The 16,973-nt window shown below is 26.4% G+C and overlaps 1 protein-coding gene across 5 annotated transcripts in view; it reads right to left on the bottom strand.

Annotated features, from left to right (window-relative positions):
* Nucleotides 1-16,973, bottom strand: part of LOC129981869 (cell adhesion molecule Dscam2-like) — a 614,065-nt gene that overhangs the window by 243,731 nt on the left and 353,361 nt on the right. For all 5 annotated transcript variants that reach the window (XM_056092905.1, XM_056092906.1, XM_056092909.1 and 2 more), the window contains exons 13-16: nt 12,479-12,626; nt 11,025-11,173; nt 3,658-3,789; nt 372-539 (exon numbers count right to left, since the gene is read on the bottom strand). In XM_056092905.1, the coding sequence (XP_055948880.1) occupies nt 372-539; nt 3,658-3,789; nt 11,025-11,173; nt 12,479-12,626 (597 nt within the window). The remainder of the gene's footprint in view (nt 1-371; nt 540-3,657; nt 3,790-11,024; nt 11,174-12,478; nt 12,627-16,973) is intronic.

Here is a 16,973-nt window from a genome sequence, read left to right as displayed (position 1 = left end):
GTAATTTAAAAATGAAGAAAAGTGATTTCAAATTCTTGGAATGAGTACAATTAACACTGATTGTAGAAAATATGCTTTTGATGTAAGAAATGTCATGAACCCTTTTTAAAAATTCTTGGCAACAAAATAGAATTCTCACATACTAGATTTTTCATAAATTTTGAGGATTTATAGAGATGAATTTGCGCAATTTTTAACAGAACAAAAACAATTTTCACTTCAACTTTTAATGATTTGTCAAAAAAAAAAAAAAATCCACGCAAAATGGTTCTGTAATCTGAAGTTTTATCGAAAGAGATAACTGAACATTCGTTATTTCTGATATTTGGGTTCGATATCACTTTAAAATATTGGCTAAAATGTACAATTACCTTCTTCCTTTGTAGTAACTGTTATGGGCTCACTCGGTTTACTCTGTCCAAGAGAATTTTCGGCAAGAATTCGGATGTTGTAGGTGGTTACAGGCATCAAATCTCCAAGTACAGTGCTACTTTCAGTGACAGGCACAGTTAAGCTCTTCGTTTGTTCCAACCATTGTTCTGAAATAATTAAAAAAAATTATATATTTAATGTAGAAACATAATTTTTATTGTTTATTATTTATATAAATCATCGGCAATTGGAGACATATTTTATTATCACCAATGCAATAATACTAATAAATAATACTAATACATTTCATTTTCTGTCAGACTTTCTGTTAGAGTATTTATTCAACAATTTTGATTAAAATACGTAAATTGCTTATATGTGTGATCAAATATTAGTAAATATTATAATGTTATAGAAACCAGGGCTATGTTGTTATGCTTATATCTTTGCTTGAAATTACGCAAGCATACAGGCAATCCAAACCGTATTATATTTTAGTGCAAAGTGATATATTTGCATAAATTATGTGTATAGAATGTATTGTACTGAAAGAATTTAAAGCCATTTTTAGAATCAAAACAATAGAAATAATTGATTATAAATGTTAAAATAATGTCAAAAAATAAATTAATGAAATTATTAATATTATCCTGTGATGTTACATCTCAAATAAATCATTTTAAGAATTTATCTATTTTATTCAAATTATAATAATATAATTACTGATGCTTTCATTTACAATTTAAGCGAAATGACTAAAAATTTCGATTTTTTTTAGAACTTTATGTTTTCATGTTCACACACGCGCACGCGCGCACTCACGCATACACGCACGCACACTCACGCGCGCGCGTACAGTAAAATTAGGCATATAAAATATATTTAATGATAAGGTACGAAAATTTTAAATATAATATTTGAAGTCTGATTGAGTCAGAAGATAATTGATTTTTGAATTTTAATTTTAAATGTTATTTACTCGTTTTTTAAACAAGTTAAACTCCCGGTGACAGCATATATTTATATATATACGTAATATCCAGATGTTTTACATACTACATAAGAATTTGAATGAATTTTATGTCAAATTATTATGTAGTCCTAATATGCAAATTAAACCAATATTGTGGAAACTTTAACTGAAAATGGCACAAAGCAGAAATGCAAGCATATAGTAATAGCACCGCATATACTACTAGCCAAAGAAATTAAAATGTTATAGCAATGATTACAACATAAATTTAAAAAACATTTCATTAGAGGATATAAATATATGCATCTAAGTATTTCATTCAATCATTTCTTTAAATATTTAACAAAACTAAACATAATATTTTTCATAATTCCCTGGGGAATTCGCAAGGTTTTTAGTTCCGTAATAAATTTCAGAGCTATTTATGAATTTTAAGTAAATATATCCTTCCTTTTTAGCTTTTATAGCTTATTATTGTGATTATTATTTCCACAACTCTTATCCCCCCCAATATTTACTTAGCATTGAAGTTTTCATTGCAGGAAAAATCTATTTCTTTCTTGAAGAAATATCGAAAAGAGGTCTGTGGTAATGTTTTTCCATATTTCTGAAGTATTTTTCCATAGAATGTTTCGGTGTAATGAAATATCACCTAATTGGGTTTAAAAAGTACTTTACAATTCTATTGAATAAAAAAACAATCCCAATTGTCTTTATAATTATCATCCTACAATGTTTTTAATTGTTTCGTCATTTTGTACGCAGCTTTCCAGCTAAACATACAAGTATAATTTTAATAATTTTTGTATCGAAACCAAGATAAATTTTATCAAACGAAATTTTTTTCAATATGTGATAAATATAGAACGTTATTTATTTGAATATATTTTAAGATTTTATGCATGACATAAATTAAATGCTAACAATTGTAAATGTAAAATGATGGAACTTTAAATCAAAATTATTAGAGAAGAAATATTAAATAAAAAAGAAAGATAACATGAGTGATAAAAGATAAAATAAGCAATATTCATTTCTATGGAACCTATAATTTAGCATGATTTAGTATAATTAATATTATAAAATCAAATCTATGAGCGCCATTTTAACTTGAAATGAAATATTATTTATAGGAATCATGGGGTAAGTAATTAATAAAACTTTTAATTGAAAATAAAAGATATTTTATAAAAGATGACCATTAATGAAAAAAATCAACAAACTGAATAGCATTTATTGATCGTTAATTATGAATTAAATTAATATTGTTCAGTAAATTTTGATGTAAAAATAATTTTTAGAAATAGTTTAAAAATAATTTAAATGATTTGTGTAATAGTAAGAAAATTAAAGATAATAAAGGTGAAATAGTAGAATTCATTATACTTTTCGATATAAATGTTGAACTACAATTAAACGATATTTATTTCTTATATTGTTAAACAAATACTGTAAAAAATCTAAAACATAATAAATTCTAAAATATTTAATTAATTAGATGTTACAACAGAAAGGTTAAGAACACTTGATTCTGAATTATTAATATAAAATCTAAACTATTCATCATTTTAAAAGCAATTAAGAAATAAATCGGTTTATCCTTAGCTTTATTTTATTCTGCAAGCATTTAAAATTCCAGAATTTTGAATTTTTCGAACCAGTAATAAAAAGTTTATCATTGCTAAGCAGCACATGTTTAGTTTGACCTTCACCAATCAATTCTTTACTATTGTGAATAAAATGTAAAGTTTTTTCTGTAGGGCTTTGAAAAAAGAAAATGACAGAATGTAATCTGTATTTAGTGTATCTGTAGAGGTTTCAAACTATACATAATGGTTATGGCATGTAATTGAGGCGATGAAAAATCCTTTAGAAAATCATTATCGTATGCGTCCCATTTCATGAAGAATTATCTTTTGAATTTAAAGCATAATGATGAATTGCATGTGATCTTTTTCAGAAAAAGTCGCAATTATATTTTACCATCTCTATTTATTTTCTTTCTACCAATTCCTTACTTTCATGAATAAAATGAAAATTTTGCTGTCGGGTTTACAAAAAAGAAAATCATAGAATTTTATATGTATTGAATGTATTTGTAAGATCTTTCAAAGTTCATATAATAGTTATCGGAAATAATTGAGACGATGAAATGCTCTTGAATAAATCATTATTGTATAGTTTCCATTTCATGAAAAATTATGTTTTGAATTGAAAATATAAGGAATCTTTGTAACTTAATAAATTAAAAATCTAGGATTTTTTTTAATGTATATAATATTTTGCAGAAAAAAATTGTAACTAAGCCTTACCATCTTGTCTTTTCAGCTGAACAATGTAACGTGTTAAAGGAAGGTTTCCACTGTATGGTTGTACCCAAGTAAGTGTTACAGTTCTGCTAGTTAGTTCTTTTATTTCCATATTTCTTGGACTATCGGGCCTTTCTATAAATGAATTAATAATAAAAATTAAAAACATCCTACATGTAAATATATATATGTATTTTTATAACAATGGAGTTGGGACAAAGGATGGTGAAAGAGTTTTCATTAAAAATGTTCAAAGACGTTTAATCAAAAAAGGTTTATAAATAAAATGCACAACATGATTTTATTGCATCACATTATTTAATGTATCCAGAGTTGTCTATATTTACTAAAGTTTGTAATAAAAAGTAATACATTTTTATAAAATTCTACGAAATATCATAAAAAAAATATAAATATATACCAAGAATAAGATTGTAATAAATATGTACGATATTTAGTTTCAAATTCTTCATTTTACACACAATAATTATTAATAAGCATTTCAAAAATGTCGAATATTATTAGAAATATATTAAGATATTAAATTTCAAGTTTTTAACACTTTCTATAAGAAATATGCAGAGTTTTTGCTAAGAAAAATTTCAGTTGTTTTCGAAAGTTTTAATTTCGCTCACAAAGTTTCATCCAAGGGCTTAAATTAATAAATAATTTTAATAAAAATAAAGAGTTTGATTTTAAATATTCTCATTTAAGGTGATCTGATTTATCTATATTGATTAAATATTTTTTAAGTAAAAAACGAATGAAAGAATGATTGTTCAAATACTGAAATTGATATAATATATTTGCAACCTTTAAATTTTATACTTAATTTAGAATTCTTGGATTTGTCAATGGCAATCGATAATGAGTATTTCACAAAACCTCATACACTGTAAAATAAATTAAAATATTTTATTTCAAGTACTTTGAAATGAATTGGATTTATTAACTATACACATTCTGATATTTATCAGTTATCTAATTCTTTCTAATTTCAATTAGAAATTCACTCTTTAAGAAAAATAATAATATATTTTTATATTTCTTTCCTTCTTTTTAACAAAAGATGTGAAATAATCATAATGGTATTGCTACAATAACTATATTGTTGTTAATAAAAAATATAATACGCACATAAATATTTACAATATATAAAAATATTCATTTTTCCTCCTTAAAAATCAAAATATTTAATAATTAAACTATTGGTAATATATGTAATTCATTCAATTTGTCTGTGTTTTTTTTAAATTAACTATTTTTCTATTTACTTGAATTACTTTTATTACTCGCATAAATCCAATATACCTAACTAATGGTATAAGCAATTATAGAGAATGGTAAATTAGTCCTCAAAGAGTCAGAAAATTAAGAACAAACAAAATGAAACATATCTTCTCAACCCATGCCTGTGTGGCAAGAAAATGTGCTTGCACAATTCGACCCACTTTGCATGAGGAATGCTTACATGCACAATATTGCTTAATAAAATGCATTAAAAGATATACGCATCAGCTAAATCATAATTTAAAATTATACATAAATAGTAGATCATTTATAAAAATAGAAGAAAGGTAGCATCAAAATATATATAAATGGTCAATCTTCCGAATAAGTAAGTCTAAGATCACAATATAAAAATAGAGTGATAAAAACCATACAATTCATTAAATACTTTTCAAAGCAAAGCTCCAATTTAGCAAGTCAGGACATTGCAGATTGCCTCACTGATTTTAAAAGTCTGCTCATTGTTTGATAGCCATAGAATTTTTAATTGGACTGCAGAATCCTTCAATACTGTTGTCAATAATCGCTTTTTTAATCCCTGGCTTGCATCGATTCGAATAAATAACAGTCCTAACGCCTGATTATCTACTTGAACTTAAAAAAAAAATCTTTATTTAAGCTTTTAAATTATAAAGAGATTTGGATTCTCTTCTGGCTTTCAGTATCTAATTTTTCCTCGGTAGTATAAAGATACTGTTGTACTCTATAATTCTTAATCTCTGAAAATTTTTAGTATTTGAAGAGGGGATACTGCAATTCAAATATTTACAAATATAGTATTTAATTTCCCTATATTTAAACAGTTAACGTTAAGCTCTTGGCTTACGTGGAATTATAAACTGGTGAGAAATATTGCTTCATTTATATTTCGGTAAAATTCTATTCTCGAACTTATAAAAATACTGAATCCATTCTCATTCTCTCCTTCCTATGTCTTTACTAAGCGATAATAACATATTACTCATATTTCTGGTTTATGGTGGTTAATAAGGATCTTCCAAAATAGTTTAAAATATAGAAACGAAATGAAATAAATAATTCTAGAATATTTCCCTCATCAAATAACAGCCAAATGTCCACATATTTATAAAATTTTAAAATGTTCTTACGCTGAATTATACATTGCTGTGAATGAAACGTTATGGGGATTTTAAAATAAATAAATGCATTTTATATCAACCCGCTATAGCATATTTAGAGGCCAAAGCAAGTCTTTTAATGGGGGATTTAACTATTTTCTTATATTCTCCACCGTTTCAACTGCATCGACAAGCATAATTCTAGTTTATCATGGGTCTAGAGTATCTTTAATTATTTCCATCTTTGATTTTTTTTTCAAAGTGGGGAAAAAACTTCCTAACTTCTGTTTCGACAAATAAACGTGGAGCAATCAAAATTAACAAATGAATAAGTGGAAAACAAAAATAAAAACAAACAAACCAGTACTAGAAAACATTCAGAAAAATTTACTGTACATATTTCAGGCAAACGCTTCTCAAATATTGGGTCGAGATATTGAGTAAGACAGAGTTGAAAAATATCAGAATTTAGAAGCTTTGAAAAGGGTCTATTTTTTTTCTTTGAATTTCTCGAACTTTGATAAGAAGATATTTCAGGAAATCAATATGGCTTATGAGAATTCCTTGAAATTTTACAAATGGTTGTTGGCAATTAAATTTCCTTTAAGTTATCATTAAATAATGCTTCATGTCATCTCTAGAAAATTGCTTTTTTTTTTTTTTTTTTTTTTTTTTTTTTTTGTTCTAAGAAGCTACTGTGAGTGAAAAAGGGTTAAGAAGTGTTATATTAATTAAAGACGTTACTTAAATTAGTTTTGATTAAGAAAATGCAACGCTATCATGTAACTCGGCCTATATTTTGCATTGCCCTCAAATGGATAATTAACAAAAATATGCTTTGCCTCACGAAATCTCATATATTAGCATCGGCATTGAATAGTCCACCATCTCTTTTTAACGGGAAAATGGAGAAAAAAAAATAATAACTTATGATTGTATATAATTTATTACAAACTTTATGGACATTTTATTTAATCCTTTTAAAAAAAAATATCAAATATATCGGCATCCCGATAACGCTTATTGTGATGCATTTTGAGATTGTGACATTTAATATAAAAGTTCATCCTTCATATCAATTGTAATTCAGTTCAGTTATATTATCCCGTTTTTAAAAGCGATGTTAGGGCTATTTTGGAACTGAACTCGTAAGTTTGAACCATTGTCAGATAACGAGGACGTCACTTGAACATGTGCCCTCTCTCCAAACTTCCACGTGGATTTAACAGGAACGACAGGATTATACGACGGTTCTTCGGGGGAATCGGAACTCAAATCTAAAACCCACCGGTTCCAAAACCGAGATCTTACTTCTATGCCAATGTGTTCCCAAATGATTACAATAGCATATGAAAATTTATGAGAAGTAATAAACACTTCAACCTGGTATTGTATTGCTGTTTCGTGAATTTTATCAAAATGATTCAATTAATTCAATTAAGAAATTTCATTTTCACAGGTATGATATCATTAAAATCTGTCGTCTGTCATAATTTGAAGGTAAAAATACTTTCTTGAGGAAATCAAAGCCATCAAAATAAATCACAAGAATTTTAATTAAAACTAAACACAACCATAATTCCTGCTAAAATAATTTCTTGCATATGAGTTTTAATTAAAGTTAACACAACCATAATTCCAACTAATCATCATAATTCATTCTTAAAATAGTTTCTTAAGGGGGAATCAGAACCATCAAAATAATGCATAAGTTTTAATTAAAGCTAAACATAGCCATAATTCCTACTAATTATCAGGTATCAGAACTGAATTAATAAAATTGTCTTTATAAATTATTGCATTTTCGAAATTTTTCAATTTATATTTTCAGATCCGTTTATTATGCTCAAAAGAATCCTTTTAAGAGGACTGAAAGTAAATAAAAAGAGATATAATTTCGCAATCAAAGAAATGTCGATTGTCTAAAATAATATATTCTTTCAAATTATTACCTCCAGGGAAAAAAACGATGATTGAAAATTTTTAACAATAAATAAACACAAAAATTTCAAATGTCATTACCTTCAAAGAATGAAATCAAAATTTGCATTATTTATATATTTTAATTATATTATGTGCAAATCAAACTAGAATCTACGGACTAATTCGTTTTACTGTTTTTCGATTGGTGAAGCCTTTTATATATCAGCATCGACATAAAAGAATTTAATTTCTATTAAAATGTAGCATAGTCGACAAAAGATTCGTCATGAAGACGAAGGACAAAAGCCAGAATTTGAAAGACCCTTATCAACTGCATGTATTTTCTTTCCAAAAATATAAGAAATTCCTCCTACTTTAAAATCGATTCATTTAACTCTTCCGATCGACTAGATTCTTAAGGAACATAAGAAAATCATTATTTCGATCGCCAAATAAATCCTTCTACTTTTCTCTTTGATCAAGAATATTTCAAAAGGCACTGAGGAGATAAAATAACAAAAATAAGTTTTCAGCACATAATTACGTGTGGGTTCAGATTCTTCAGTTATTTGAGAAGAATATTACTTCACTTCAACTCTGCACTGCTGCTTCATTGCAGCCTGGAAATGACAGTTGTTCTCTTATTTCATATCATTAAGTTTGGAATATATGAAACTAATTTAATATCTCAGATACGGATTTGTATTGTTTAATATGTTGGATTTTATTCTTCTCTAAGAATACACAGAAATTGAATATTGAACAAGAAATTTAAAACTATCATTATTGAATGTATATATGAACTCCCGGAAAAGATATTTCTACATTATTATATTTTTGAGAAATTTAAAATGAAAGATTTTATCAATTTAAGCTGTAAAATTTAAAAACTGTATTGAAATAGTAGTGATATGAATGTGTATAGAAATAATTGGGCTATAAAATGAGGATGATTTTCTGTCTAAAACTGATTTGTTTTGTTAGATACTGAAATTTTCCAGGAGTTAAATCAAATACATGCGTTGATGATTTTTCCAGATATCAGTTTTGAATTTGAAACAGAAGAAAAAAAATGTTGCATTGATTTTATTTAAATAATTATGATGTGAAGCTCCAGTAATGATAAGTAACAGTAAAATTATCAACATAGATGCAAAGTAAAATTAAAAACTGTGAAATATTATTTTCAGAAAAAAAATGATCTGATGCTTGTAATGCATAATGCCACACATACCGTTTTATTTTCCGCATATTATATACGAAATCAATGATATGACTACTTAAAGTTTTGATACGACTTAATGTTTTAACAATGTGTTAACTTAACTTAAACGACTTAATGTAACAATGATACGACTTAAAGTTTTTATTGGATAATGCAGTTTTTAATAGATTCTTTAGTTACATCAAATCAGCGTATTGTTGTGGTAACTTCAATTTTCATATTATATATATATATATATATATATATATATATATATATATATATATATATATATATATATATATATATATATATATTATTCCAATAAATATGATATTTTAAAACTTCTGCGAATCTCCAGATTTGATTAAAATTTACTTATTTTTTTTAATTAATAATTATACAGAATTTTTCACATAGGAATATGCAGTTTAAATTTCGATTCAATTAAGTTTCAATAACTTATTCACTAATAGCCCATAATCATTATGAATTATTCTGAAATATCTGCAGTTATTAGAATTTTGCATCCGAAAAATGACATAAAGCTAGGTTTTAGAAACACATTTAACTATGCCCATTGCGGCCTTTAAACTAAATAGACGTGCTTTTAAAGTATCATTAACTTGGCAACTAATTAAAATGAAATAAAATACTCGAAATGCAAGAAATCTTATAAATGTATCCCTTTAAACTGAATGCTCCAAGTTTTATCGAAATAGTTATTTTCATTACAGAAAACGTGAAACGAATACTCATTTTGAACAGTTCTAAGTTTTTGATAATGCCAAATGATAGAAATCGAGAATTAGAACCAAACTGACAAAACATTTAATGTATTTTATTACTTTTCTGACGAGCAATAGGTGTATTATATGAAAATAAATATTATTATGGAAAGAACTGTTCGTTTGTTGCAGGGTAAAAAAAGCCATACAATCTTACTAACGGATAACGTTCTGTATTGTACATGGATCTGCGATACACAGGTAACAAATTAAGAATACAAAAAACAGCCCTTTTAAAAAACAATAGCACACAAGCAGAAAGCTTTTAGAAAGAAATAGTGAAAATACTTCAAAGAAAGATTTATCTCAATTGCTCACATCGTTCGAGCAATCTGTCTCACTGCTAACTTTCAGTATTTTTGTAATTTACACGACAAAGAGTGAAGCTACAATATCGCGAAATTTAGAAGATAGCAGAAATGAACATCCACGTTTTGATTACCGCTATGATTCTAATTAAACAGGTTCATGAACACAATAATCATAATTTAAGTAAAAGAATCAAAATTTCTTAGCTTTAATATATGGTAATTTTTAGGAACCATGAACATGAAGTTATATCTAAATAATTTATCTGAAATTAAATATAACCATTTTTCTCGGCAAATTAGCTAGTCACTAAAGGTGACATTGACAAGGTCACTGAAGGTGGCAAAACAAATTGAATAAAAGGTGTTTTTATAAAACACAATTTTATTAGCGTACTTAAAAGGTAGAAATTCTTTATTTTATTTACATTCTGCCTCTTAAAATTAAAATTCTTAATTATTTTCTATATATTATGGAATGCTTATAAATCTTACCCCCAGATGGCGCCACATCCAAGGAAAAATTAAATTTCTTTTTAATTATAAAATTGATGAAATGATTTTTAAGTTCTGAAAGTATTCAAATAATGCATTGTCATCAAATAGATGAGTAAAATTATATATTACGTTTGAAGTTTAAATTAATGTTTTATAAGCAAAAAAAAAAAAAAAAAAATCATTTTTTTTATTTCTTTAAAATGTACTTATAAATAATTCGAAAAATCACCTAACTGCAAATAAATGATTTATTTATTTGCTAGAATTTTTGTATACTCGCCTTGAACAACCACTTGGAAGTTAGTTTCGTCTCTTCCATATTCATTTGAAGCTGTGCATGTGAACAAGGCGGAATCTCTTCTATCTGCAGAAATAATGGTTACTTCTGACGCAACTCCATCCTCGTGGTCTTTTTGTACTTCACTATACCTACAGGGAGGCAACAAATTAACAGTGAGCATTTGCATAATTAAAAATAATAAATTTAACGATTCAAACTAAATTATAAGATATTCTAGAAACAATTTTAAACTAATTTACTATAATACGAATAGAGATCAAATTAGTATTAAATAAAAAAATGGAAGAACTAATTTTTTGATACGTATTTAGTAAAGTAAAAAAAAAAAAAAAATCAAATGGAAAGAAAGCTGTTCAGCAGTGAAACAAATTAATACATAGCTATCAAAAAAGTTATTTTTGAGATGCTTTAATCATTCATAAATGTAAAATATTCCTACTTTTGAAGCTCCTGCTAAAAATAAGTTTACATTAATATTCTGTACAATATGATACATTTAAATACATAACTGAAATACTAAATTTACAATACAAATTTTAGAAACAACTTTTCGACAAGCTGAGAACTCGGAAATAAATGATATTAAATATAAATATTTAATGTGTATGTAATATTCTAAGTAGATATTTTTAAAGTTACGATCTATTACAATCTATTGCTGCAGTCACCATTTACCATATTTCTGTTCTTTTTAATTTGAATAATTTTGACAAGTGATAATCAGTATTTTAATTTCGACAAAACTGCTGCAATTGAACGAAATTCTGAATTGGCTTGGCGCATAGTTTTTTCAATATTTCTGATTTGTGTAAGTGAGGCAGTTAGAACTTAATAATTTATTGAAATCTGGGTTATTCTTACATTATTAACTGTATGTAATTGTAATTAGTTATTATAAATAAATTTCTCCTTTTGTTATTATTTTAAATTATATTCAATGCACGAATTCCCTGAATGAATCGTAACAATTTGTATATTAAGGTGTGTTTACTCCTTTTGTAATAATATGGTTCGACTTTTAACAGCCCATCAAATTCTTTTACTTTACTGTCACATTAAATCACCCTTTTGTGTGATATAAGTAATAAGTGTTGAGTGAAAGAATCTGAATTATTTATGGAAATATGTAAAAATGCTTATATAGTAGCATGACGTGAGACAAGAAACATTCCCTTTCCTGTATCGTCTTCAAAATTGTAGTTCCAAAAGGATATTTCAAATTTCTTCAAAACCTTACCTGCATTTTTACATCAAAATATATAACGTAATTTAAAAAAAAAACTTTAATTTAGATTATTTTGTAATTATTCAAATATACCAGAAGTACTGGGTTCTTTGGCATAATTGAATAATTAATATAGTAGTAATAATGCAGTAATAATGAATGTAGTTATTCAATACTTTGTATACCAAATACTACATTTAGTATTTACCGGGACTCTGTTCTGATGTTGAAGATTTGGCGATCTTTAGTCCATACTAATGTAATCGGGGTTTCACCGTAAGCTGTGCATATCAGATGTACCGTTTCTCCTTTCCTGACTGTAGAAGATTGAAATTTTACTCGGAAGTGTGCTGGAACTGAAAAAAAAATATAAATAGAATAAAAATACACTTTTATTAGCATAGTAAAGAATAGAAAATCTTTATTTTAATTATATTTTATATTTTAGTTTACTTTTATAAATGCTGAGGAATGCTTATGAAACTCTTTTTCAGATAGTGCTTCGTCCAGGGAAAAATCAAAAATTTATTTAATTAATATATTAAACTATTTTTAATGTCATTCAATCAGTTAATGATATTAAACATTTCTTTGTCTTAAGTGATTTCTTGCCTTAAAGTATTAAAATGATGCATTGTCCTTGAATAGGAAAATTGAAATTATATAATTTGACAAATTGGGATATGAATGAAAAATTGATTTCTATATTCCATCTTTGCAAACATGAAATGACATAGACGTATGCAACAATATAAAAGCTTGAATACAAAAAGAATGAGTGGAAAGAAGTAGACGTTTTATTTTATTTTTTTCCTTCAAAGACCAGTTTATTTGTTTGTTATAAGAATATTATGAAAATAGCAAATTCTTTTTTTTTCCTTTTTAGATTAATTCAGAATTCACTTAATGATAAATACATTTATTAAATTTCTTCTTGTGTTCGCAGAAATGGAAACTCAAAATCATTATTTGAAGTGTTAGAATTTTTGAAATTTTTAAATGAAATGTTTTAGTAATTCAATGAACAATATATTTTGATCTTTTCAAAACATAATTATTAAATTTACTAATACTTTGATTTCATATGAGCAGCACCATCTAGTAAGGGATTTTAGAAAAAAAGAAATTACGAGATGTTTGCAATGATAAATTACATAGATGACAAGATAGAAAGCTTTTTTTTTTATTATATGAGAATTTTCATCAGTCATTACCATCGTTTTCGGCAGTTTTTGAAAAAGAATGAGCAAATTTTATTTATGTTTTTGTATTGTTTACCTGTATTATATTCTAAATGTGAATAATTTCGAAATGGGGGTTAATAAAATCCGAGGTGTCGTTAGGCGGTGTAATAGAGCTGTGAATAGCATTGTAGTTTCTAATTTTGTTCACGCAGCGATATTAATTTGCCATCAACATAGTAAAAAGTTTCAGGAAATGATTAAAAACTATGATTAAATTAAAAATGACTATACTCTAAAAGGCAAAATATTGGAAACGAGTAGGAAATAAATATACCGAGATGCTTCCAGTTCGCTTAAGAGAAACCATAATAAGATATTACCATGGTTTCTAATGGCTATGCAAATACATTCATATAAATGTTACCATTTATAATAATGATCTTTGGACTGTTATCCAAGCTTATATTTGAATCGTAAAACAGGACCTCCATTAAAAACAATTTGGTAATATGAATCACAAATGATTTTCAGAAAACGCCAAAAATACCTGCATGGACTTTTATTTCATATTTTTAGAGTAAAACATGAAATAAATTCAATGCAGGTGTAATTTCCATGCATATGAAATAAATTCCACGCTTGAATAATTTTAGCTAATACAATAAAGAAAAGAGGCACATTCTACGCTAAAAGAAGACGTCTTCAGAACCACTTTCTTGAATGAATAAATTATCACACAAAAACAAAAGACTCAACGAAATGGACTAACCACCGTTTCATTTCAAGAATTCCGCTACCCAGTAGGATCTTAGAGGCTCTATTCTGACTCCTACATATTGCAGGGCGAGGTTTAATATTGCCAAAAATTCCTTTCAAAGTGCTGGCTATAACTATTTGAAACGCGAGAAACGATCAAAGAGTGCTTGGTCTTGGCTTTTTCGTCCCAATTCGGAGAGTGGAAAAAGAAAACCTTAAAAGTCTCATCGTCCTTTAAATAGGGTTAGATGCACCATTTGGATGTCAAGTAAAGATCCTGAAATAGAGTCATATAACGCTTCTTTGTAAGAGTGGGATTAGGTTTAAGGGCTGTACGGAAACCGAAATACACAACAAAGAATGTTGCCTTGTATGTGTTTTTATCTTCCTTTGAAGTGCGATTTATGTTTGACTTTACCACGCAAATTCTGTTACGAGTACGAATATATTTTATTTTATTTACATGAACAAAAACTGCACAAAATGGTATTGCTATGATATTTTGGGAATAACGTAATTGAAAATTCTCACTTTTATGTCTTTGTGTTTATTTCAATAAATAATATATTAAGCTGAATCAAGTTATTTATACAAATGTACAATGTGATCTTATAATTATAGACATATTAAATTGTCCTAAGTGTCTTATAAAATCCTTAAATGTTTTTATTTTTAAATAAATTCAAACACAAATCCTTTGTGTGTGAGAAAGAAATCAGTTTGACCCAATTTCTAGCAATTAATTCAAAGAATATTTGCTTTCAGTCCTATTACCGGCATAATACAGATGAAGTATTAGAAGTATTAAATGAATTGACAAGACATTCAAATCAAACCAATTTTGGTAATAGGATAAAAAAATTGATAAATCTAACAAGTAGACAAAATGTAACAGATAGTGACGAAATAGATTCTTCAACATAAAAAAAATAATTGAATAAGCATAAACAAATATTTTTTCTGAAATGTCGGCAAATTTTATGTCACATTACTTGAAGTAAAAAACAAGATTTTAAGAAAGAACAAAGAATTTCCTTGTAAATTAATTATAAATAAAACCAAACTCATTTCATATTAATATCATTAAATATAATTGATTTGACCCTCATATTCTCCACCTTTTCAAAAATATATAAAATATATTTTTAATCCAGTCGGCATATAAGACTGATTAAAGTATCTAGAGACAAAACATTTGATAAATTCATTAAAAAAATGAGTTGTATCACCATTTGTATCTGCCACATCGCATAGCATAATTATTTGAATTTTTGTGCGACATCTCTATAAAACCTTTGTATTAAATGTAAATAAAAGATTTATACATTTTACATAATTCCTTCGTCCCTCATATTTACTTTAAACTGAAATGAGGGCACACAAAAATGATTTAAATATGCACTTTAATCAAAATAAGTAAATATTAAGTATATGTTGGCAAGCTGATATTTATAGCAGAACAGAATCCATTTCTTTATCATTAGTATTCTTAGAAATGCTCCTTTGAAACATCTGACATTATATCTCCCTAAAGCATAGTTAGCTTCACTAACTTTAGTTCCTAGACATTCATTGAACATAAAAAAAATGGAAGACTTTTCTTCAATTGTTTTTTTTACCTCAAAATACATCATCGATCATTAATTATTTAAATATTTGACTTAAAATTAATAAATTTTATCTCACTAAAATACATTATTAGCATTAAATCTCAGAATTTTTTTATTGAATGCAATCTCATAAATATATAAACAATATTAATTAAACAGTAATAAAATATACGTTAATATACAAAATATTTGCAGTACATATTATGAAAACCGTATGGATCAATTATTGTTACTTATTTGGCAAAATTGACGGAGAAATAAGAAATGTATGATAAAATTTTAAAATATTTGCAAGGTTTATATCATAAAGATAATTCGACCATTATTTAATTAATTATTTTCATTTCAATACAAATTCCTCTGGAACAAAGTTGAGAAGATAAAATTAGGATCCTTTCAAACCCGAAAATGCCGCAGCAGATATTCAACCCACCATGGATTTAATCAGAGGAAAACATATGTATTATGTTGAATGATTCGTTTAATCTCCTTAACTTTTCTCTTTATAATCAATTTCCTGTGTTTCCAGAGAGAGTTTTGCACATGGGAAATCAACACATAATATTCGAGTTGTCTTTTATTCCGTTAGTCAAGTTACGTCTTATCTCATTTTTCAAACCATGATTTTTTTTTCGTTTCCGTTCACTATAAAAAATGCATGGTAATAAAAGCTTATGTAGAAGATATATTTTTTAAAACATTATTAGCTAAATTAATTGAGATCAAACAAATAAAAAATACTAATTGTTAGCTTATTCTAATTTTTTATTTCTGCAACTCATAATTGTGAAGAAGTTTTCTTTGACAAATTGATTAGTTTCCATTGAAAGCTGCCTAAACATTGAAAGATCTTTTCTTACCAAATGATTAAAGATTTTCTTTATATATATAAGCGAATAATATGTTGAAGTAAGATATGATTTCTTACATGCCTCTAGCATATGACAGACCATCTTTGATTTATCAAAATCATCAGTTTCAGAAAAGTCTTTATATATAGTCTTTTATATATAGTTATGACACTAATCGCGTTAAACGAAACCCCTCTTATTTCTGCAGTTGGATGAATTTTTATTAACAATAAACCGAATGAGGATATTGATCTACTGACGATTGGTGCTCTACAGATCAGAAAATTGAAACTCCAGTTATC

Source organism: Argiope bruennichi, chromosome 8 (genome assembly GCF_947563725.1).
Source record: "Argiope bruennichi chromosome 8, qqArgBrue1.1, whole genome shotgun sequence".
Lineage (NCBI taxonomy): Eukaryota > Metazoa > Arthropoda > Arachnida > Araneae > Araneidae > Argiope > Argiope bruennichi.
Note: the sequence above shows the minus strand (reverse complement) of the source record. Positions and strands in the feature narration are given on the sequence as shown.